At 41.5% G+C, this 23,251-nt stretch overlaps 1 protein-coding gene across 2 annotated transcripts in view; it reads right to left on the reverse strand.

The window, feature by feature from the left end:
- Positions 1 to 16,589, reverse strand: part of ABHD5 (abhydrolase domain containing 5) — a 33,756-nt gene extending 17,167 nt beyond the window's left edge. For both annotated transcript variants that reach the window (XR_003998843.1, XM_030551030.1), the window contains exons 1-3: positions 16,461 to 16,589; positions 3,467 to 3,552; positions 2,834 to 3,206 (exon numbers count right to left, since the gene is read on the reverse strand). Coding sequence is in view for 1 of the 2 variants with exons in the window: in XM_030551030.1 (XP_030406890.1) it covers positions 2,834 to 3,206; positions 3,467 to 3,552; positions 16,461 to 16,576 (575 nt within the window). In the remaining variant the exon portion in view is untranslated. The remainder of the gene's footprint in view (positions 1 to 2,833; positions 3,207 to 3,466; positions 3,553 to 16,460) is intronic.
- Between the last annotated feature and the right edge of the window lie 6,662 nt (positions 16,590 to 23,251).

The raw sequence follows: 23,251 nt of genomic DNA on the forward strand, positions 1-23,251 counted from the left end.
CCATTAAGCAGATACACAATTGGTTAAACAATCACAAAGAGTAACTGTTAATGAAAGGATGTCAGACTGGAGGTCTCAAGTGGGGTTCCAAAGGGATCTGTGCTGGGTCCAGTGTTCTTTAACATCTTTATTAATAACCTGAATGTAGGAATAGAGAGCATATTGATCAAATTTGCAGATGACTCAAAACTGGAAGGGGGAGGAAGGGGTTGCCAACACTTTGGAGGGCAGAGCTAAAATTCAGAGAGATCTTGATAAATTGGAGAACTGGGCTATAGACAACAAAATGAAATTCAACAAAGACAAATGTAAGGTGCTACACTTGGTGAAGAAAAACCAAATGCACAAATACAGAACGAGGGATAACTAGCTTGGCAGCAGCACTACTGAGAAGGATCTTGGAGTTGTGGTGGATCACAACCTAAACATGAGTCAGCAGTGCAAAAAAATGCAATTTTAGGTTGTATTAACAAAGGCATAGCATGCAAGTCATACAAGGTGACCATACCACTCTACTCAGCGCTGGTTAGGTCTTAGCTGGAGTACTGTGTCCAATTTCAGTCACCAACGTATAGAAAGAATGTAAAGAAACTGGAAAGGATTCAGACATGAGCGACAAAAAGATTATCAAAGTGCTGGAATACATATAAACAAAGGCTGAAGGAACTAGGTATGATTAGTTTGGAAAAGAGGAGATTAAGGGGGGACATGAAAGCAGTTTTCAAATATTTGAAAGGCTGCCATAAAAAATGGAGAAAAGTTTTCTCTTGCCAGAAAGGGCAGGGCAAGAGGCAATGAGTTCAAACTACAGCATAGCAGATTTGGATTAAATCTTGGGAAAAGCTTCCTAACTGTATGAACAGTAGGACAATGAAACAGACTGTCTAAAGAGGCTGTGAAGCTCTTCCACTCAGGCTTTAAAAGGGAGGCTGGACAGCCATCTATCTTGGATGGTTTAGCCACAACAAATCCTGTATTTTGGCAAGGGTTAGACTAGATGACCCTTGTGGTCCCTTCTAACCCTATGATCTGGTGTTTAAGGTGTTTGATAACTTGGCTACTTTTAAATAAAAGCAGCAAACAGTCCTGTGGCACCTTATAGACCAACAGACATATTGGAGCATGAGCTTTCATGGGTGAATACCCACTCCGTCGGATGCATGTGGGTATTCACCCACAAAAGCTCACGCTCCAATACGTCTGTTGGTCTATAAGGTGCCACAGGACTCTTTGCTGCTTTTACAGATCCAGACTAACACAGCTACCCCTCTGATACCTTTAAATAAGCCACTTAACAAACCCAGGAGATACCCAGAGATGCTAGAGAATAACCACAAAAAAAACTCCTCTCAAAACATTAATCTAAGGAATATTTCAGAGTCCTCCCACCCAAACGTTAATAACTGCAGCTCTGGAATAATTTCGGTAGCATTTGTTTTTTTAAATTACAGGTTTCCGCAGCACTAGACATGCATTAGAGCAGTGGCTCTCAACCTTTCCAGTCTATTTTACCCCTTTCAAGAGTCTCATTTTTCTTGTGTATCCTCAAGTTTCACTTCACTTAAAAACTACTTGCTTACAAAATCAGAAATAAAATACAAAAAAGTGTCACTGCACACTATTACTGAAAAATTGTTACTTTCTTATTTTTACCATATAATTATAAAATAAATCAAATGGAATATAAATTTCAGTGTATAATATATAGAACAATTCATTATCTGTATGAAATTTTAGTTTGCACTGACTTTGCTAGTGATTTTTATGTAGCTGTTGTAACACTAGGCAAATATCTAGATGAGTTGATGTAACCCCTGGAAGACCTCTGCATACCCCCAGGGATATGCATAGCACTGTATTAGAGTGTGGGGTCTGTCTTCCTAGATTCATCCCTACTAAGATCCCCCTTATAAGAGATTCACCCATTGGAAGAGGTAAAACAATATACTGTATTTTCATTTAAATTAAAAAGTAATTTACTTGTTAAATCTGTGTGTTTAAACCAAGCAAGTATTTATCTCCTATTGGCTAAGAATCTCTGATTACTAACGATAAGTTGGAGAGAAAAATGCAGCCATCCCTATACCTTAATGTTAACCTACCAGAGTGGGGAGAGGGAAAAATACTAAAACAGAAACGTAGGTTACTTTTAAAAGGACACATAATACTCAAATATAACGTATTTGACTATAATATCACAGTCTGATTAAAAACAGAAAAAGAGACATATGATACCCTTATTTATACAAGGATCAGGAAACAGGAGATGGCAATGGACTCCTAAAATCAGAAAAATCATCTAGAGGTCATTAATTTGTTGGTTCATCCTACCTACTATGGGAGTTATGTTATTAATGTTTTTATTATGCAAATAGATCTTCAGCTTTTGATGTCTGAACAACTTGTAAATATATACTTTAAAAGTTATGTTATGGCAGATTATTAATAGTATAATATTTAAGTCTAACTAGACGTGCTTCAGGATGGCAGTTTTGCTTTTTTGATTCTCATGCATTAACTGATTCTTCTGTTCGGGTTCAGAGCACTGCAAGAGGATGTTTAACAAAAATGGCTGAGGGTTAGAATGTAAACAAAGAATTTCTACTCATATTGTAGTCATATTTTTCTACTCAGAACAAAAAACAATTTGCATTTGGGGTCTAAACTAGATAGTGTCTCTTTAAATCAAGTCTTGAGCTAATTTTTACAACTAAAACTAATTCAGAAAGAACTTGGTTTTACATTCTGCTGCACTTCAAATGAATACAGATGTGTAGTATTAACATTAGTAAGAGAAAGCAAAGATTTCCTTTATCCCTTTATTTTCACATACCTTGATGGGTACTTCAGTGAGTAAGCAGCAGCCAGGAATCCACCCAGATTATGGCCAAGTAAAATCATTTTGTCCAGCCCTACCTCCTGTCTCCATTCTTCTACAGCTTCTACAAACTGATTTTCTGCTTCTTCTGCATCAGTGTCAAACTGTGGTCTACTACTACGCCCAAATCCCAAGATGTCAAATGCATAAACGGTCCTATTTTCGCAAAGCTCTTCAAAATTGAGAGCCCAAAGTCCAACACCTCCTCCAAACCCATGGAGGAGAACAAGTGGAGTTTTATATGAGAAGTCCTGAGAGAATGTTAGCGTCCATATTTTATTTCCATTGGATATGAAGACATATCGTTTACTGTATGTGCTTGTGATACCTGAAGGAAAAAAAAAAAAAAAACAGTTCAGATACTTTTTATTTTGTTAGTCATATCTAGCAGTCTGTTCAGTGGAAGCCCAGGGCAGGGATACTAGGTATCTTTCAGATCAGGGTCAAAGATCTTAAATAAGGGAACACTGAGAATCTATATTACAGTTATATTTGCTTCATTGCAATGCATTTAATATAGCAATGCTTGTTTATGATGAAAAATTACATGAGATCTGGGTATACGCCAGATGTGTAAAAAATACTTACACTTCAGTATTTTCTCCTCAGCTTCTTTAAGATGCGGCAGTGATGTGGGGCACCATGCAGGAAGCCAACTAGATAGCCATCCTGACCTACAGCCGCAGTAAACACAAAATACATAGATTTATAAATAAATTGGAATATGTATAAACAAATGACCTACATTCTGCATTAGCTGAAGATTTAATTATCTTCAAGTATTGCCCCAAGTAGAGCACACATGTACACTAGACCATTATGTACAAGGACCACGAGCATGACACGAGTTTTAGCCTTTACCTTCTCCTGACTTATTGGTTTGTGTCATAAGCTTAAGCAGTAACACAACAGGGAAAGTCTGATGTGTGTGCCTGGTGAAGCTGCAGATAGCACAGATCAGATACACACAGAGCAGGTGATTATAGCGGAAAGACAGTCAATCAGGATTCAGATTTGATAATCTGTGTCCATTGCCATTCAATAATATTTAGTTACCTTTACAACAGTCACTCTGAATCATGACCTTTCTGTGTAAAAAAGTGATTTGCTTAAACCATCAGAATTTAGGAGTTGTGTTCAATTTCTCAATAAACACGTTTCAAAACAAATACTATATTATCCTCTCAGGTGCTCAGCTCTATCAGTGAACTGAAGGCACTCTGCATCTTGCAGGAGCAGACTCTTAAGAACATTAAAAAAAATGTTAAATAAAAGTAAAACGTGCATCCCACATCCCAAGTTTCATATTGTGGAAGTTCTGAACGGCAGCAGAGGCAATGGCATAAGTTTGTAGATTTAGGAAGACTGCACTACATTGCTTTAACTACAATTTTTGTTTGGAAGAGTCTCTTTACACCCACAAGGGTTAGAAACTTCCAAGGTTCCAATTAATTAATTAACTGATTTTAAAATAAGGTCAAAGTCTGCAGAAAGTGATGGCACCCTCCTGGGAAAATTCCCAAACTCCCTATGTCAAGTGGACTTTTCAAATTCTACCTCTTAAGTCAGCTCATTAGACATTGGCATCCCAACACACAGGCCCCAACTTTCCAATGTGCTGGGGGGTGCGCAACCCCTGGCACTGCCCCAGGCCCCGCCCCCACTCCATTCTTTCCCCCAGGCCCCACCCCCACCCCATTACACACCCTCGCTCCCCCCCCCACGCCATGAAACAGCTGATTACGGTGGGTGGGAGGCGCTGATCTGTGGGGTCCACTGACAGGCGAGAGGTGCTGGGCGGGAGGGAGTTGATATAGGGGTTGAGGTTCAGCACCCATCATTTTTGGATGCTCCAGACCCAGAGCACCCAGGGAGTCGGTGCCTATGTCCGAACATGTCTGCCATACATTCGCATGTTGATTTTTTTAAATACTAACAGTTGAGGAAGAAACACACAACAGAGCTAAATTAGAATTTCAAATCAAAGTAAAGACTACACATTTTCAAAAACCTTTTTCTCTTAAAATCTCAGTTAAAACTCTTTTTCATGTCAGGGTTTTTTTAACATCATTTTGCCTCAATTATGCTTTCCCCCCTTTATGTTTCCACCTTTTTGTTTGCCCAGACTCTTGGCATTTGTGAAAGAAAATAAAGCAATTAAATATTTCTTCTACCAATGGTAAAGACTGTAGAACACTGCACCCAAGGATCACCTTAATGCTATAAGGGACCAATCCAATTCCCTTTAAAAGAGTCAATGGAAAGATTCTCATTTTAAGTCACAGAAGTTGCATCTGACCCCAAGGCTCTCTTCCAAATGTCACTGAAGTCAATTTCAGAGTAGCAGCCCTGTCAGTATCCGCAAAAAGAACAGGAGTACTTGTGGCACCTTAGAGACTAACAAATTTATTTCAGCATAAGCTTTCATGAGCTACAGCTCACTTCTTCGGATGCATAGAATGGAACACACAGACAGGAGATATTTATACATACAGAGAACATGAAAAGGTGGAAGTATGCATACCAACATGAAGAGTCTAGTCAAGTATTCTTCCACAAAGCAATTTGGCCAACCACTGACCATCAACTTGTACCATGAAATTTAAAACAGTTTAATGAAAATTATCAATTGATATAATCAATTTAGTTTTAATTAATTAATGTCTTAAAAACAGATTATAACAACACCTTGGTATCAGCTGGGCCATCGTGTTAAGTCAAATGTCTCTTCTAATGATATACTAAGCTAAAGAATATTACCACATGATCCAATCGCTTTTCTTCCCACCCCCTCAAACTGATACTGTATAAATGTCTAAGTCATATCTTGATTAAAGAAAAAAAACCTCAACATTTTTTTAAGGGGAAAAACATTTTTCGCAATAAGGAAATTTCTCTACTGTTAAAGACAGTTGTAACAAACATTTCAAAATGGTGGCAGTGCAGGTCTGCTGGTTATCCCCCAAGTTGTCCAGATCCCCAGTTCCCATGGTCTGGAGAGTCACAGTTGCCTCTACAGGAGCCTGCAGCACACATCCTCCCCACTGCTCAGCCAGCCCAAACTGAGCTGGGCTGCCTCCTTTTATCTGTCCCTTCCACCTGAAGCATGCGCAGCAGGGGTAAAGGGGTGTGGTCTCCTGTCCCAACTGATGGATTTCAGCGTTAGTTCCCTGATTGATCAGGCCCCAGTGGCCCAGTGCTGGGTTGGTACACCCAGCATACTGTTTGTTACCTGTATCTTTTCTTTAGGACGGGCAAACTTCAGTCTTCTGAAAACAAGTATTTAGTTTCCTCTATCTGTGGTAAATCTGTCATATTTAAATGACTAAAAGGAGCCTTATTTTTAATTGCCTATTTTAATTTCTGATAAATAAATTTCCACCCTACAACAGGTGGATTAATTATTAAAGGAAATTCAGTGTTTAGCGTTCTCAGAACTAAGCAAGTATATCTCTGTATTTATCTGAACTAAAGGTTTTTCATACTTTTCATTCCAGATTTTTAGTTTCAAGCCTTTAAAAAAAATTTTTTTGAAGAGTGAATAACTCTTTGATATGACAAGCAGCTAACTGCAGAGCAGTAAAAGGTGACCCCAGATCAGGCAGGCAAATGGCCAGGGTAGCTTTATCATCTACTTATCAAGATTAAACACTGCTGGGGTTGAGAAGCGATGCACACAAGGCCATTTGACACGTAGAGTATGTAATCCTGACTGCAACAGGCGGAGGGCAACAGTGAGCATGTATTAAAAGGACACAATCAATCTGAAATCTAGTCAAAGTTTAAAGTGGTTTCAGGTCCTACACTTTCCCCAGAATCTTCCTGTCAATTTATATAGCTTTACAATCATTTTTTTTAAAAGTGTTTTCATTCCTCAGTTGCTGTGTGAAGCTACTAAATAAACAAAAATCAACCGATATTGTCTATATAAGGAGAAACACTCACTATACAAAGTGCTATCAAATACACTAAGTAACCAAAAAGGAAGAAAGAGAAAATAACCTCTCTAATATTTCAGTTGTACTCATTTTTGATGACCCTTGTAACACCAATAGGCAAAAAGAATTCCAGTGAAGTATTTTTTTTTTAAGTAGACAATGTCCTTTTAATGACATCTTTGATTTGATAGAACATTGATACGGTTCCATGCAGGACAGAACCTACAGTTCACACAATCTCCAAGCAAGTGAAGGTTTACCAGCAACCACCTTAAAATAACTTGAGGAATTCTCTAAGGGCTTGAAAGGCGTGAGAGCTTTCAAAACTATGTTCAGCGCATGAGTCAGAAGAAATGTAACTAGGTTGCCATAAAGAACAAAATTAAGTGTATGAGGACTCCATTAACCACAGCATAAGTAAGTCTCATTCAAAAGAGTACAAATTTGAACCCAGAGAAAGCTCAAACAGCTTCTTTATCTAGCTCATCTCTACGAAAAGTTAATTGCCAACCCAATCCCTGGTTTAACATCTTTCCTGGCATCAAAGTCAAAAAGTTCTTCATATCATCTAATAAACAACCTAATGAGCCACCTAAGAATGGAGCAGTGTGGAGACAATTACTGTCTGAGACACCCTCCCAAATTAGGTGCACCTGTCAGTATTCATGCTGTAAAATACAGGTGAGGTTGGAAGTTTGAACCACTTGAAACAGGAGATACCATCCTCAGGTTAGGGAAAAGATGATTTTACAACAGCCACAAGTTTGGAATATCCAGGGTGACTAGATAATCTGGCACTGCAAAGGTTCCTTTAGCTATTTCCCTGGGGATTTCTTACTTTTATTATCAAGATTGGATGCATATGGAGAAGTGAGTGGGGATGTATAGTCTTGTCAAAGTCACATGTTTGAGAATATTTGTACTCCCAATGCAAAGGGTCTCAGAACTAGCTATGTAACAGCAGATCCACTTTGCATTCTGTACATGCACTGATGCTTGTTGGTAGAGAATCTGAAACAAACTAGCTGAGCTCCAACACACCTTTCTGGAGTACACTGTGGTTGAGGTGGCCATGGAGGTCAACATAGACACAATATCATCCCTACCTCTTCTGTCATCCCTCAACAGCCTGGGTGATTGACTGTTTATATACACAGAATCATAGAAATGTAGAACTGGAAGGGACCTCGACAGGTCATAAAGTCCAGTCTCCTGTGCTGAGGCAGGACCAAGTAACCTAGACCTCTCCTGACAGGAGTCTGTCCAACCTATTCTTAAAAACTGCAAAAGGATTTCACAACCTTCCTTGGAACCTTATTTCAGAGCTTAATCATCCTTATTGGGGATTGGTCCTGCTTTGAGCAGGTGGTTGGACTTGATGACCTTCTGAGGTCCCTTCCAACCTTGATATTCTATGATTATTAGAAAGCTTTTCCTAATATTTAACGTAAGTCTCCCTTGCTGCAGATAAAGTCCGTTACTTCTTGTCCTACCTTCAGTGGACATGGAGAACAACTGATCCTCATCTTCTTCATAACAGTCCTCAACATATATGAACACTTACTAGGTTGCCCCCCCACATAGTCTTGTTTTCCGAAGCATGCCCAGTTTTTTTAACCCATGTGGACTGGAAGTTAGATGTAGTGACCACAGATGCAATTTCGATGAGAGATTCCAAGGACAGGAGATACGCTCCAGAAGTGGCACATGAATGTTGATAGAATGGATTACAGCTCATGTTCTACCCTACTATCACTACCCTCAGAGACTACAAATCCTGAAGAGTGTGAAGCCTTGGAGAACACACTAGAAAGCTTAAAACACAAAAAGTGAGAACCCTGGTGGACAGTATCCTTTGCAAATACCAGTTCGGCATTTTCCACAAGATCCAACAGTTTTATGGAGCTGCTTCATGGTTAACTTGGAAGCCAATTTTTTCCCCTTCCAATTGGATTATCACCCTATTTATAAAGCTGTTCAGAAGAATTTCAGGCCAAAACATTCTGTGATTACTTTAGTGTTACTGAATTATCCAACTGTTTTGCAACATTTAAAGTCCTGCACAATATTTTGAAAACTACTGCACAATATTTCCAGGAAGCATCCTGTACATCATACCTCCTGATTTCAACAAGAGTCTCTTGGTAGCTTATTACAGAATATTGCTACATTAGGTCAGAGGTAAAAACGCCTTCCTTGTATATTTACTGTGTCTTGAACTTTGTATTTAGAACAGTCAGTACCTACTTTATCAATGTTAAATTATTTAGAAACATTGCATTTTGCCACTTGAAGTTCCATGTACATATAAACAGCATGTTACATTGGCCCCCCGACTTCCCATATACTAAGAAGAGATTGTAAACAAGATAAGTCATACACAATGAATCTTTTCTGATTAGTATAGTGATATTCTAGTACACCATGACATTAGGAATAGCTGGAACAAGCTGCAAATTCAGGCAGGAGAGAAGATCAACGTTATACTGGTACTCAATTTTGGTGCAGCTCCCCTACCTGAAATGGAGCAGCAGATGGGTACTAGCTCACTCCGCCTACCATGTCCCTAGCCCTCTTCTCTTCTGTCTCCCAGCAATTCCTCACATCCTTTTCCGCCCCTTGTGTATTTTTTGTTTTCTAATTTTTGTTTAATTTTGATGCCTTCTTTTGCCACTTCCCTGTCCCTCCATTCCAGGGTGTGTGAGGGGGCATTCACTGATGCACATATGTTCAACCATTATGTGCTCTTGCAGCTAAGATGAGTACAAGCGCAAAGTTTAAATGATCAGACTGCTGCCTGAGCCTGCATCCCAGTACACTCAGGCTGCTTACACAACTGGCCGTCCAGTACTACAGGCTGACATAAGAGAACACGAGATCACTAAGCACATCTGCGGTCATGAGAGAGGCATATCTGTAAGGCCTTACCAAATTCAGGGTCCATTTTGGTAAATTTCATGATTTCAGCTATTTTAAATGTGAAAATTCACAGTATTGTAATTGTAGGGGTCCTGACCCAAAAATGAGCTGGGGGGGGGGGGTTGCACCAGGTTATTGTTGGGAGGAGTTGTGGTACTGCTACCCTTACTTCTGCTCTGCTCCTGGTGGCGGCGCTGCCTTCAGAACTGGGCAGCTGGAACGTGGTGGCTGCTAGCCAGGAGCCCAGCTCTGAAGGCAGAGCCACCCGCCAGTAGTGGGGCAGAAGTAAGAGTGGCATGGTATGGTATTGCTACCCTTACTTCTGTGCTAGTGCTGGTGGGGCACCTGGCTAACAACTGCCGCCATGCAGCCGCCCAGCTCTGAAGGCAGTGCAAAAGTAAGGATGGTAATACTGCAATCCCCCCAATAACTTTGCGACCCCCCTACAACTCCCTTTTGGGTCAGGACTCCCAATTTGAGAAACACTGGTCTACCCCATGAAATCTGTACAGTATAGGGTAAAAGTACACAAAAGACCAGATTTCATGGTCCGTGACACTTTTTGCATGGCTGCGAATTTGGAAGGGCCCTACATATCTGGGATCATTGAGCTTTTCCTGACCACACCCACTTTCCTTTGCCTGTGCTCCAAATCCCCAGACATGCTTGGTATCCCTTTTCTCCCCACCCCCACAGCTTGTGAAACACTGCCTTATTGCCTCACATTTCATCTAAAAGACATGTCAAAGTACTGCAAAGGCATGGAGGACAATTAATTCTAACAGGCTAGGAAACCAGTCCTTTCCTGCTGTGATTTTATCAACTCTGGAGGCGCAGAAACATACAAGGTTCAAGATCAGACGCTTCTCCTTTAAAAAAAAATACACCTTTACCCCGATATAATGCAACCCGATATAACATGAATTCGGATATAACACGGTAAAAGCAGCGCTCCAGGGGGGCGGGGTTGCGCATTGCAGTGGATCAAAGCAAGATCGATATAATGTGGTTTCACCTATAACGCAGTAAGATTTTTTGGCTCCCGAGAACAGCGTTATATTGGGATAGAGGTGTAATTTACAAAGCAGTCACAGCACCAGCAATAAGAAATAAAGATTATGTTTTCTGCCCATCTTGTCTAATAAAACATTATTTTACACTTGTATTTCAACACTGAAATCCAAATAAATCTAACTGAGAACATTAACAAAAAATTTATACTAGTAAGTAAGAGAAAGTACTTATTATACAGGACTGAACTACAGCCTTCCTTCACTTCTGTAGCCTCATGCTATCCAGATTTTCTTATCACTAACCACTACAGGTTCCTGCTTCTCCTCCTCCCACACTGTCAGTCACTCGGGACTTTGTCTTTAAATCCCTCCTCTTTTCCCTTTAACTTTAGCCCACTGTGACCTCTTCCCCTTACACAGCTTCAATGACTCACAAATCTACCTCTCTTACCCTGACCTCTCCTGTTATCAAAATCTCTCATCTGGAGCTCCCACTTCCTGCTCAACCTCAACAAGGCAAAAACTGAGCTATTCATCCATCTTTCCTTCCCCTCTTCTCCCTTGCTGTCAATACCAATGACACCCTGAAAAGCTATGCTAAAGGAATGTCAAATTTGCAAAGTCAAGCGCTCAAAAGTTAAGAATGCCAGAAAATAAGGTTGCAAATGTAACCATAGGGAATAATCAGGAGAGACTACAGATTTTTTTTTTTAAATGGGCAGGTTCTTCATTTGTGTTTTCAGTTTTCCACCCTTTAGTTCACCCACCAAAGGCCCTGTATTGTGGTGACCCTCTTGGGCTCACAGTGCCTAAATGCTGTTCCTCCCAGTGCAACAGGGAGTTGGACCAGTTTGCAAGAGTGAATATACTGCATCACAAAAAGGACCTAAGGCACAATTCCTCCTAGTGCAGCTCCTTGCTGCATAAATGGCCCTACTGAGCACAGAATGAATTGTGAGTGTAGTACTAATGAAAAGTTTGTGCTAAGCTGCTAGCCCTGTGAACAGAAGTCATCATTTTATCTACAGTATGGGTGGCAGTAGCAGATTTCCCAACACTACCTCCCAAATATCTATTACCCTTGTTATTCAAGATTTTAAACATGATTCAAGAGTTAACAGATGACTATCATCTTCCTCTCCCCATCTGGACACTTTATTGAGAAGGGAGGGACTAAAGCCCAGATGACTGACTGGCCAAGCAAGCTGGTGGAGGATTTCTGCCACAACTCAGCAGGGACTCAGACAACTAGTCATGGAGAACAGGATCCTCCACCTGACATAATGGTAGGACTTTAAAAGTATGCAATCCCTGTAATCTCACCCTGACTTTATACCTCTGTGCACAAATGTACCATGCTGGCACGGAGTACTGAGTGTGGTATGTTTGATTATTAAAGACATACTTCACTTTAATTTTTTTTTAAATTGACAAATTTTTGAAAGTATGTGAATATTTTCTTTTTACTACTGCACTCACTAGAGAATTACTGAAGGGTGGGGGAAGAAGGGCAGTCGACCCTTTATGCCTTCCGCAACCCTGTGGGGGAGCCTGGGGGTTGCCCTTCCATCCACTAAGCCCATGATTGGGCTTGAGAAGGGAGGGAGGAGAAAACCTCTAGCCCAGCAGTGTCTACCTTGCAGTACTTGAGGGAGACTTAAGAATAGAATATTTGATTACAAATTCGAAGTGTAACATGCCCTGCAGTTTTTAAACTGCATATTCAAGTTACACTCATCACTACAGGGAGGAGGAATTAAGTACTGCCTTCCATTGCTCCACCTACAGCTCAGGGAGGAGCTGTGATGTGAGCCCAGAATGCTCTTAGCAGCTGCTGTCCCTTTCCTCCTGTAACTGTTGAGCAATTCAGCTGCTCTGTTGACTGCTTCTCTGCAAGCCTGAAGGGCAACAGGATAGAAGAAGTTTGATTGGCTCTGCCTGAGCCTAGAGTAGGGATGGCCAAACTGTGGCTCTGGAGCCACTTACAGCTCTTCAGAAGTTAATATGTGGCTCCTTGTATAGGCACCGACTCCAGGGCTGGAGCTACAGGTGCCAACTTTCCAATGTGCCAGGCGGGAGAGCTAACTGCTCAATCTCCTGGCTCTGCCACAGGCCCTACCCCCACTCCACCCCTTCCCACCCCATCCCCTGAGCCTGTCGTGCCCTCACTTCTCCCCCCTCCGCCAGAGCCTCCTGCACACCACGAAACAGCTATGGGGAGGTGCAGGGAGGGAGGGTGAGGCGCTGATCGGCAGGGCTGCCATTGGATGGGAGGTGGTGGGAGCGGGATGGGGGAGCTGCTGCCATATTACTGTGGCTCTTTGGCAATGTACATTAGTAAATTCTGGCTCCTTCTCAGGCTCAGGTTGGCCACCCCTGGCCTAGAAGAACATGTAAGCAAGGACGGCTCAGTTCTCCTCCCCTACATGGCCATTAAAGGCAGCTCAGGAAAGGGGAAAAAGAGAAACCAAGAATCAACTACTCCTTATGGATCCCTGGTCTCTGCCTCAACCCCTGCATAGGCTAAAGGAGCCTAGGAAGTCCTCCCCCAAAAGGACAATCTCTAGCATTGGCTTAAGTGGTACAAGGAGAGCAGTACAGAGAGAATCCATCTCCAGTACTGACTGCAGCAAATAATCTGTTCACCCCTCAGACTGAAAAGGCTGGATATCACTCTTCTAGTGCCTATTTTTGTTAATCATTCCTCCCAGGGAAGTTTCTAGATGGGAGGCCTCCATCTGCAGGGATGCGGAATACACTATCATGATCAACTCTCCTCTCCTCTCAGCTGCAGGGAAGGGGCGAGGAGACAGCCTCCTAACAGTGTCTCCATTGTGGCTCTACCCCATTGTGGCAGAGAAAAGACACCTTCTCAGTGAAAGCTGCAGTGCTCCCCTTCCCAAATCTATGCAGAGGAAGGGAAATTTCATAAAAACATGCTTCTAGAGTGGCTGAAATAAAGCTTATTAGTGAGTTTTGAGGACAATACATGAATATGATGCAAGTGCGTGATACCAGAGAGTGAAAGCGATGATCGACATAGAAAGGCAATTGCCTATACACAAACTCCTATCAATGTAAAAGGCCAAACTGAAAAAGAGGTGGGAAATTTCCTTTAGTTTGTGTGTAATAGCACACTGGGCACTGAAGTAAAAGTGTACCTCCCAGTGCACCTGTTTTTGCCCTTGTTCCCTTTAAAACTGGAAGCCTCTGCTAGTCGTATGACTTACAAGAAGCTACATAAAAGTCTTATAGAGTTTTAGGGAGGGAGCAGATAGGAGAGACTCTGGGTCATGGAGGAACATAGATGCATAGAGCTCTTTACTATCAGGTAGAAAGCTTGAGAGGAAGACATTTTAAGGGAGAGAGGGAGGGAGCAAGCTTCAGCTGATGGTGAGTGACAAGGGAGACAAGAGCTAAGACAAGACCCTGCAGGGCAGTGACACTGTTTTGAGGTGATTTGTTCTGAATCTTCATTTCTAAGTTAAAGAAAACTGAGCAAAGGAACTGTAACTGTGCAGATATTTGGAGTATGGTTTCATTACCCTACCTGCTTATGCTTTGTTTTAAATTTTAAGGTGTGAGTCAGCCAAATACTCAGACAAATCTGCAGTTGACAGTGTCTGTGTAAAGAGCAAGTCAATTATTACGAATGTTATGCAGTATAGTACCCTGAGTGTCTTACTAGAAGTGCTTCATGAGTTCAAACCTACTGAATTCATCAATGCAGATTTTAAAACTACATTCACTCTGAGACTGTAAAAAGTCTATCATCTCCAACAACATGTCTCACGAATGAAAACCCAAACTCAGAAAAGTCTCGAAGGATAATGGAAAAACAGTTATGAATCCTGAAGATGCAACGTTTCCTACAAAATAGTTGTATATATTATTCCAAGGCACTCTTAGTTTTAACTAGTTGCTGCAAGTCATTCCATCTAATTTCATCAAAAACACCACCCAAAGTTATTTTAGAGAAATTTACCACCTATCTTAAAGACAAAACAGTTTTCAATCCTTGAAACTTTCCCCCACATTTATGCAAACTGAGCAGTACTTAGTGATTTTATATGGAACGCTGACAAACTTTCTAGACACTTTGTTCCACACTGACAATCCAAATATATTTAGTTTTATCTTCAGATTAGACTATGGATTACAGCTGTATGATTTAGCATGTTTTGATTAATAGATTTTGTAGTGATCACTACACTCTCCAGAATGCTCATGTTGCCAGATTTCAACTAGTTGAACTTGTTATGTAACTAGGTGAATTACTATCTGATGTATTTGTTTTTAAAAAGATTAACTTTAGATTTTTCCTTTATATACACTTAATATGTCATTTAGAACTGTATCCAATCTGCTATTTTAACAGCATGTAGGTATTTCTCTACCAAGCCAATTTTAAATCTGAAAGTAATTAGTGTAATTCACTAGTTTATACAACTTAAATTTTCTTTAGCTCTAATCAGGCTTGTTCACCTTGAAAGGATGACCAAGCTTTAAGACTGGCCAATATTAAGAATGCAGTAATGCAAATACTCTGTGCTAACTGTTCAAAGCACTAGCATTTCACCACTGTCCATGCACTTTTTGATGTACAAAAAGGAGACTTAGGATTTTGTTTTCAAAAGTGACTAGTGATTTTGGATGCCCAATCTGAAAGGCCTTAAAAGGGCTTGATTTTCAGAGGGTGGATGCTGAGCACTTTCTGAAAATCACACCCCCTTTAAAAGATGTCATGTTGGGCACCCATAATCAATAATCCCTTATGAAAATTTAGACCATTTTTTCCTACCCCAAGGACTTTATATTAAGAACATGATCCTGAAATGTGCTGTGTGATGACAAAAGTTCAACACTATCAAAGAAGCACTTAACACGCCAAGTTAAGCAACTATTGCAGTTTAGAGTCAATGCACTGAACAAGTTTGAGAGGATGAAGCATGGATATTTTAAAACTCATTTGGTAAATCATCAACTGGAGGCTTCACAGATTGTGTATTTTAAGAAGAATGTTATAGGTTGTTATAGCTGTGTTAATCCCACGGCATCAGGGAGACAGGGTGGGTGAGATAATATCTTTTATTCACTCGAAATCTCTCCAACAGAAGTTAGTTCAATAAAAGATTACCTTACCCACCTTGTCTTTCTCTAAAGGATAGGGAGGTTTGTTTGGCACACAAACTACAATGGAGTGGAAGATAGTTTCAAACACAAGGTGCAGCATTATAAAAAGCGTGAAGACAATGATTAAATCATTCTGAAGGGCTGCCTGGGAAGAGAAGGAAAAGTAGCAGAAATATGGGTCAGGCCAATTTGCACAGTGGTTTAAAGGGGCTGTGTTCCAAGTTGATGCTGAAGGGAAGTGGAAGTCAGTGGAGAGATGGAGCGACAGAGACAGAAGAGGAAAATGATTGTTTAGCAACAGCCGTTTGTATAGGCGGGAGGAGACGAGAGATGTGAGTAGACCGGGAGGGAGGAAGTTGCTGTAGCTGAAGCAAAAGACATCAGTGGTTTTGCAGTACGAACATGGAGGAAGTGACACACAAAGAACCTACAGCAGCTGGGATGTGAGGATCCGCTCTAGGGCGGTGCTGGAGGGGGGGTTTATGCGGCTTGGCAGGTGTACATAGGCCGGGGGGAGTCCCCCAACTGCTGCCCCTGCCTGTGGCACCATCTCCCCGCCCCCTCGCACCCCGCGCTCACCCTTCGCTCGAGGCCTCCAGGTGCCCATCCTCGGCCATGGCGGGGGCTCGGCGGCCGCGAGCTGGTGCCGGGGAGGCGGCAGCGAGTGACAGCGCGAGGGCGACACGACCAGCCATCACGGGACCCGCCCGCCGCGTCATCCCGGCCGGGCCGCCCTACCACAGAGCGCGCGGCTAGAGCGTCCCGGGGACTCGCCCCTCCCTGGGCGGACTAGGGGAATAGGCTGCGCGCGGCTGAGCGGGAGCTCGCGCACTGTGGGCTGAGGGCCCCGCGAGCGCCTTGTAGTGCTCACGAGCACGGCTCTGGATGTTATAGCATTTTCTGGTTTCATTTTGTTAAGAACCACCATGCCTATTGTGCTTCCATTTGGGACCATTAGAAGAATAGGGATGAGGATTAGTGCCTCATTAAATCAAGAAGAAAATGTCTAAAAAGATATTCAGGGAAAAGTATTTAAAAGTATTGGTTGCACAAAATACTGTGGCCATAGTGATACATAATACATACTACACTATGTGTGTAAATATGACACATTCACATGCACCATAGATGTGCAAATATAAATATGCATATTTATTTAGATTTAAATAATAAGATGTCTAGTACAAGGCTCTAGGCAGCCTTACATAACTGATTAGTACTACAGCAACCCTCCAGCAGCATTAAAATCATTTAAACTGGAATTATGCTAACCAAGCACCTACAGGAATACTCCCTTCCGCCACCTTCATCTCTCTGGGAAGTATACTCTCAGCCTTCTCCAAAAACCCTACCAAACAGATGTCTTTTGCAGCATGCCTAGATGATCTCCAAATCTGGCCTATTTTTGACCAAAATGAGGGACCAAGAGCCCTGTGCAGAAAATGGAGCAGGCTACATGGAACAAAGGGTTAAAAGCTGACCTGGTGCCTATAAACCAGCTAATAGTTTCTAGTACAGAGGCAGGGAACCTGCAGCACGCAAGCTGATTTTCAGCAGCACTCAAACACTGCCCAGGTACTGCCCACTGGTCTGGGGGGCTCTGCATTTTAATTTAATTTAAATGAAGCTTAACATTTTAAAAACCTTATTTACTTGACATACAACATATTATAGACTTTTAGAAAGAGACCTAAAAATGTTAAAATATATTACTGGCATGCGAAACCTTAAATTAGAGTGAATAAATCAAGACTCAACACACCGCTTCTGAAAGGTTGCCAACCCCGTTCTAGTACTTAGGAAGTGAGCAGGTAGAAGGATGGGAACATACAGGACCCAGGAATTGTGAGATGGCATCGGGGGTCTAGCTAGGACAATCTAAACAAAGGTCAGCTACACATACTTAAAATGCATCTTTATTGCAAAGAGGGCAGGTAGGAACATGCCTTAAAGTGAACATACTTTAGCCCATACTTCCAGTCATGCATGCAACCACAGAATTGAGGCTTTTATAAGCATCTGTTTAAGGGTTTTGTGCATAGATGGTAGCAGTTTGGGGTTAAAACAAGCACAGAGTAAGCCTGCAGAAAACACCCTTTAAGCACCAACCTCTGTTATAATGAGTGGGATCCAGCTCAAATACCTCTGCTTACCACAGGTGTGATAGCATTTCACAAGAGTGAGGGAATCTCTCAGGAGGATGGGTCATGAGCCATTTAGGGATTTATAGGTCAGAGCACACACCCTTAAGTGTTTACCCAGATCAGTAAGAAAGCTGCTGCTTTTTGCACCAGCTTGTTCCCAAATGATTTTCAGATGTAGCCACATGTAGAGCATGTTGCAGCACTAGCAGCAGTCTAATTTTGAGACAACAAAGGCATGGGTAACACAGTGAAAATGTCTATATCTAAAAAGAAGGGTTATGGCACCCTAGCTAGACACAGATGGTAAAAAGCACCAACAGGGGGTCTATGCATACATACACACACACACACACACTTAGCTATTATTTATGTTAATCAAATAAAGAGGCAAAAGCTTATAGATCAGGAAATATCAGTGAAAAGCTATTAGAGCCCCTTACATACACAGCCCGAAGCTGATTCCTGGGGAGGCAGCAGCACCAGACTGAGGTATTAATTCCCTCACAAGAAAAAGCATTCTCCAGCATGTTTATTAGAGGCCAGGAGAGGCAACAGCAACCTGGCAGCTTAGAATTAGATTTTTGGGCTAGTTTTGTTTTTTAAAGTAAACTCTGACAATTATTACATGTGTAATTGGAAAAGTATTGAACTCTGACCATAATAATGATTAACTAGCTTTTATATTGTGCTTTGCATTTTCAAAGTGCCACACAAGCATTAATTTAATCCAACACATGTACACTAAGTTTCACCTCCCTCATGTGGAGGTGAGTAATTAGGGGGAGGAAGAGGCTTATTATTAGGCATTACACAACCAGGGCCGGCTTTAGCCATTTCGCTGCCCCAAGCACGGCGGCACGCTGCAGGGGGGCGCTCTGCCGCTCGCGCGGCTCTAGTGGATCTCCCACAGATGTGGCTGCAGAGGGTCCGCTGGTCCCGCAGCTCCGGTGGACCTCCCGCAGGAGCCGCCTGCCGCCCTCCCGGCAACCGGCGGAGCACCCCCCCCGGGCATGCCACCTCAAGCACCCGCTTGGCACACTGGGGCCTGGAGCCAGCCCTGTATACAACCATAAAAGCAAAACAACAGTTTTAATATTAAACCTAATTATTATTATTAAACTTACATAAACATTGTACCTGAAGTCAGGCAGCATGATTCAGTGAGTAGGAAGCAGGGTTCAGAAGTCTTAGCTTCTATTTTCAGATAGTATGGTATAAGGCAAGTCTTCGTACTTTACTTGGTATTGGTGACAACAGATAATATCTGACCAGGTTATAATCAAGATTATTGTTTGTATAGCACTCTGAAATCATTGGATGAAAGCAGCTATACAGCACAAGTGTATAGTATGTACTTGGTAGCAAATGCAGTAGTCAAGATCACAGAATAGTTTTAGTCAAGGTTTTATTTGGAGTACCTTAAAATGGCATAGTAAATTAGTACTTTTCTTTGGAGGATACCTGCTTGTGCTGTGGAAACTTTTATTTCAATAAAAAAATTAAGTATCTAGATTTTACAATTATGAAGATATGTGAACAGAGTATAAATGGACATAAGTGATGTCTGCCTGCATCTACAGACAACCAAAAATGAACTCTGCCTGCTGCAAGTTGTTTCTCATCATTTAAATGGTAAATTAAGTCTAAAGCCTAATTATGATCATTTAGGTCCTGATCTTGCAACACATGTGTAATCTCATTGACTTCAATAATTTCTACACACATGCACACAGAGGAACTTCAGTGGAATGATTCATGCTTAAAGTCAAGCATGTATGTAAGTGTTTGCTAGTTTGGAGCCTTAATTGTTAACATTAACTATTTCATTATCTCTAGATAGCCCCCCTTGCTGTAGTGTCTGAATGCCTTCCATGTGTTAGTCTTTCCCAGTATCTAGGAGAAATAGCTTTATTAGTTTATTAGGTAGGCTTGGCAGAATTCAGTTTTTATTTTTTATAATTTTGACTGATATGTGTTTATTTTGGGGCATTTTTACTTTAATTTAAATTTCCATAGTTGCAGGAAATTATGGGGGGGAGTTGAGATAGTGGGGGAGAAATCAGGCAATAATTATTTAATGACAGTATATGTTGAGATTCAAAATGTTGAAGCTTTAAAAACATTTAACACGCAAATTTTCAACATCACATGTCAAAATACACAAAGTAAATATTCTTAAATAAAGCTCTAAAGTTCTCAAGTAGCATTTATTACTTTGTCTATCTGTAAATTTTGATTATCAATGGAAATGTTTTTGTCAGTTTCCATGGGTGCAGTGAACTCCGTGTTGATTGACTTTTACTGATAAAAATCTAATCCTTACAAGCCTACTTATAGTTTTGGTTGTTTATCTGCTTGTTTGTATTTTTATGGATTGGTGAGTGGATGTGACCCTAACAGCACCTGAATGCAAGAGGGCAAAAGGGCTCACTGGTATCTGGTAGTGACTTTCCACTGATCTGACCAGTTCAGCGTACCCAGATCATTGATGTCATAAATTGTACATGATGTGTCATGAAAGGTATCACTGGAAAACTAATAACACACTGATGATTAATATTCTTGTGTGATTTATGTGAAGTAAACACCCAAGCAAACATAATAGGAAAGAAATGTGGAACTAAAATATGTTTACCGGACAAGTCTGGGGAACAGGTAAACAGGTTTTTCTCAGACAAAGGACAAGCCCATGCCTCCAGTCAGGTGTCGTCAGAATCAATTAGCAACCACATGTCAGGTGGCCATTCATTTGCATTGGAGGGGCAGGAACAAACCAATTGGCAATTTACCAAACACCAGTGGGGAAGAAATCAGCAGGGAACTTCTTTTACCACCAGACTCCATGTCTGCTTTCTCACAACTTGAATGAACTTTATTTTGTGGGGGTAACCTTCAGAAGAATCCATTTCAAACGTTCGCTGGACTATAAATGAGAGGGGCAAAGAACCCCAAGTTAACTTTCTCCTAGAAAGACAAGAGGAATCAGCATCATGTGCTTCTGTGGAAGGTCCTGACTCAGAGACAGTCAGGCATGACCATTTTAAACAAAGATTGTACATTTTATTGTTTCATCTATCACTTCAAAAGAGGAATTTTAACTACTGCTTCAGTTAGTCTGAATGGAAGGTGCTATCATGTCCACCAGTTTCACTGAGATCTGTGATGACCCATAGATCAAATATACACCCTCATGGAGGTGCCCACCCTCTAGCATAACATTGTGCATAGTATTTTAATACTTTGTTTAAAATACACATTTAGGGACTCCTATCTGATCTCTTGACTTTCTTTTCTGATTATGCTGTGAATGGGGAAAGCTGCTCCACTTAAAGAGATGGCAGTAGCTCTAAGAAGTTCTATAACTAAAATGAGTATGTAGACATATGTGAGCAAGATTCAACAAGTAAGGATTAGTTGACATATGTACTTCCTCAGTAGGGGGATCAGATATCTCCTGGTTCCTGCACTCCAGGCAGAAGCATTACTCAGTCTTAACAAGGTTGGGACTCAGCCAGCTAGCCCTCATCAACTCCTCCTTCTCTTGCACACAGTGAATAAGTCACTGAACTGCACCAGCTTGATCCAATGAATCAAATATAGAACTGGGTGGCATGTATGTCCTGTGACATGTAATAGTCCAGTCTCCTGAGCATTCTAATACTTTGGTCTCATTTCAGTTGTTGGGTTTAATATGCAGGTGCTGGTTTGGTGTTGGTGGCCTATGACTACAGGAGGGCAGACTCGATGCTTTAGTGATCCCTTCTGGCCTTAATCTATGATTTCAACACAATCCACACTTCACTAAGGGCACGATACGTCATCATTGATGTGGATGGGAGATTTGACACTGATGGTAGTGAAAGCAGGAGTAGGTGTAGGCTCAAATTCTCCAAGGGTATTTAGATGCCTCATTACCACTGATTTTAGTTAGAAGCCTAAAAGCTTTTGAAGATCTGGGCCTAAACCAAGGATCAGGGAAGTCAGAAGGAGTCTTTCATTGGTTTTGGATCAAGCCCTTACAACCTCACAGCCTCATTCGTATTGGGTAAAATTCACTCCACTCACATGAAACTCAAGTTCTCAGTGTAACCATATATATTAACCCTTCTCCATAAGAATGACCATACAGTACTCCTGGGGGAATTGTGTGCCGCTGGATGCGCACAGAATTCATGTCTGCTGCAGATTTTTTTGCTTCCCTGCAGAAAAATGAATTCTGACAGGGAAGCAAAAGGAAGCTGCAAGAGCGGTCACATGCCCCTCCTAGGCAGGGTGGGCACATCTGTTTGGGCATCTGGAGCAGATGAGGGAGACGTAAATCATCACCGGAGGAGTAGCGTTGGGTAGGGTGGAGCTTGTGAGCGAGTGAGAGACTCTGGCCCTCTCGCTTGCTATCACAGTGCACCCTGCATGGAGAGGCAGGGCGTTGGAGTGTTTCTGAGGAGGTAGGTGTGGGGCAAGCTCTGTCCCCTCAGCCAGAGCTGAATATATCAGCCTGCCTACTTAGTGAATTGTTCACATTATTCTTCACGAATTCCCCCATGAGTATAAAACAGGTGTAAAAGTTTTAAGGCTCCTTTAGATTGCCAGAATGGTGTAAAGGAGTCTTATTCTAAATGACAGTATGGCCGTATAAATGCTTATGGTGTTTTAGTGATTAAAACTGGTCTAAATTTTTGGACTGGAAAATTTTCCTATCAAAATGTGCTCCATGTACTGTTTGTTACTGACATTTCTGGAGATGTTCAGTAACCAATATAAATTGTAAGTTTGATTCCCCAGCCCTCACTTGCTCTTCAGTTGTTTATGATGTAATACTGAGCATATGACTATATTTGTTGACTAATAACTAGAAATAAAGGATCAAATTTAGCTACATTACTGTTAGACAAAGGGGATTTGTTGATTTCCTCCAGTGCTCCCACACTTCCATTCTCCATGCAGCTCCGCAGTCCACCTGAATCCCTGCCGGTGTTATTTCTTCCTCCAAAAGGGTGTCAGTCATCTGCTGCATTTTTTTTAAAACACCCTTACACTGTTGGCCTTCACAGTATCCCTGGCAATGAGTTCCACAGGTTTACTGTGCTCTATGTGTTTGTTTGGTTTAAACCTGCTGCCTATTAACTTCATTGGGTGACCCCTGGTTCTTGTGTTAGGCAAGCATTATTTACCCCTTCACATATTCACATTCTCCACATCGTTCATGATTTTATAGACCTCTATCAT

This window comes from Gopherus evgoodei, chromosome 2, assembly GCF_007399415.2.
Source record: "Gopherus evgoodei ecotype Sinaloan lineage chromosome 2, rGopEvg1_v1.p, whole genome shotgun sequence".
NCBI classification, from domain to species: Eukaryota; Metazoa; Chordata; order Testudines; family Testudinidae; genus Gopherus; species Gopherus evgoodei.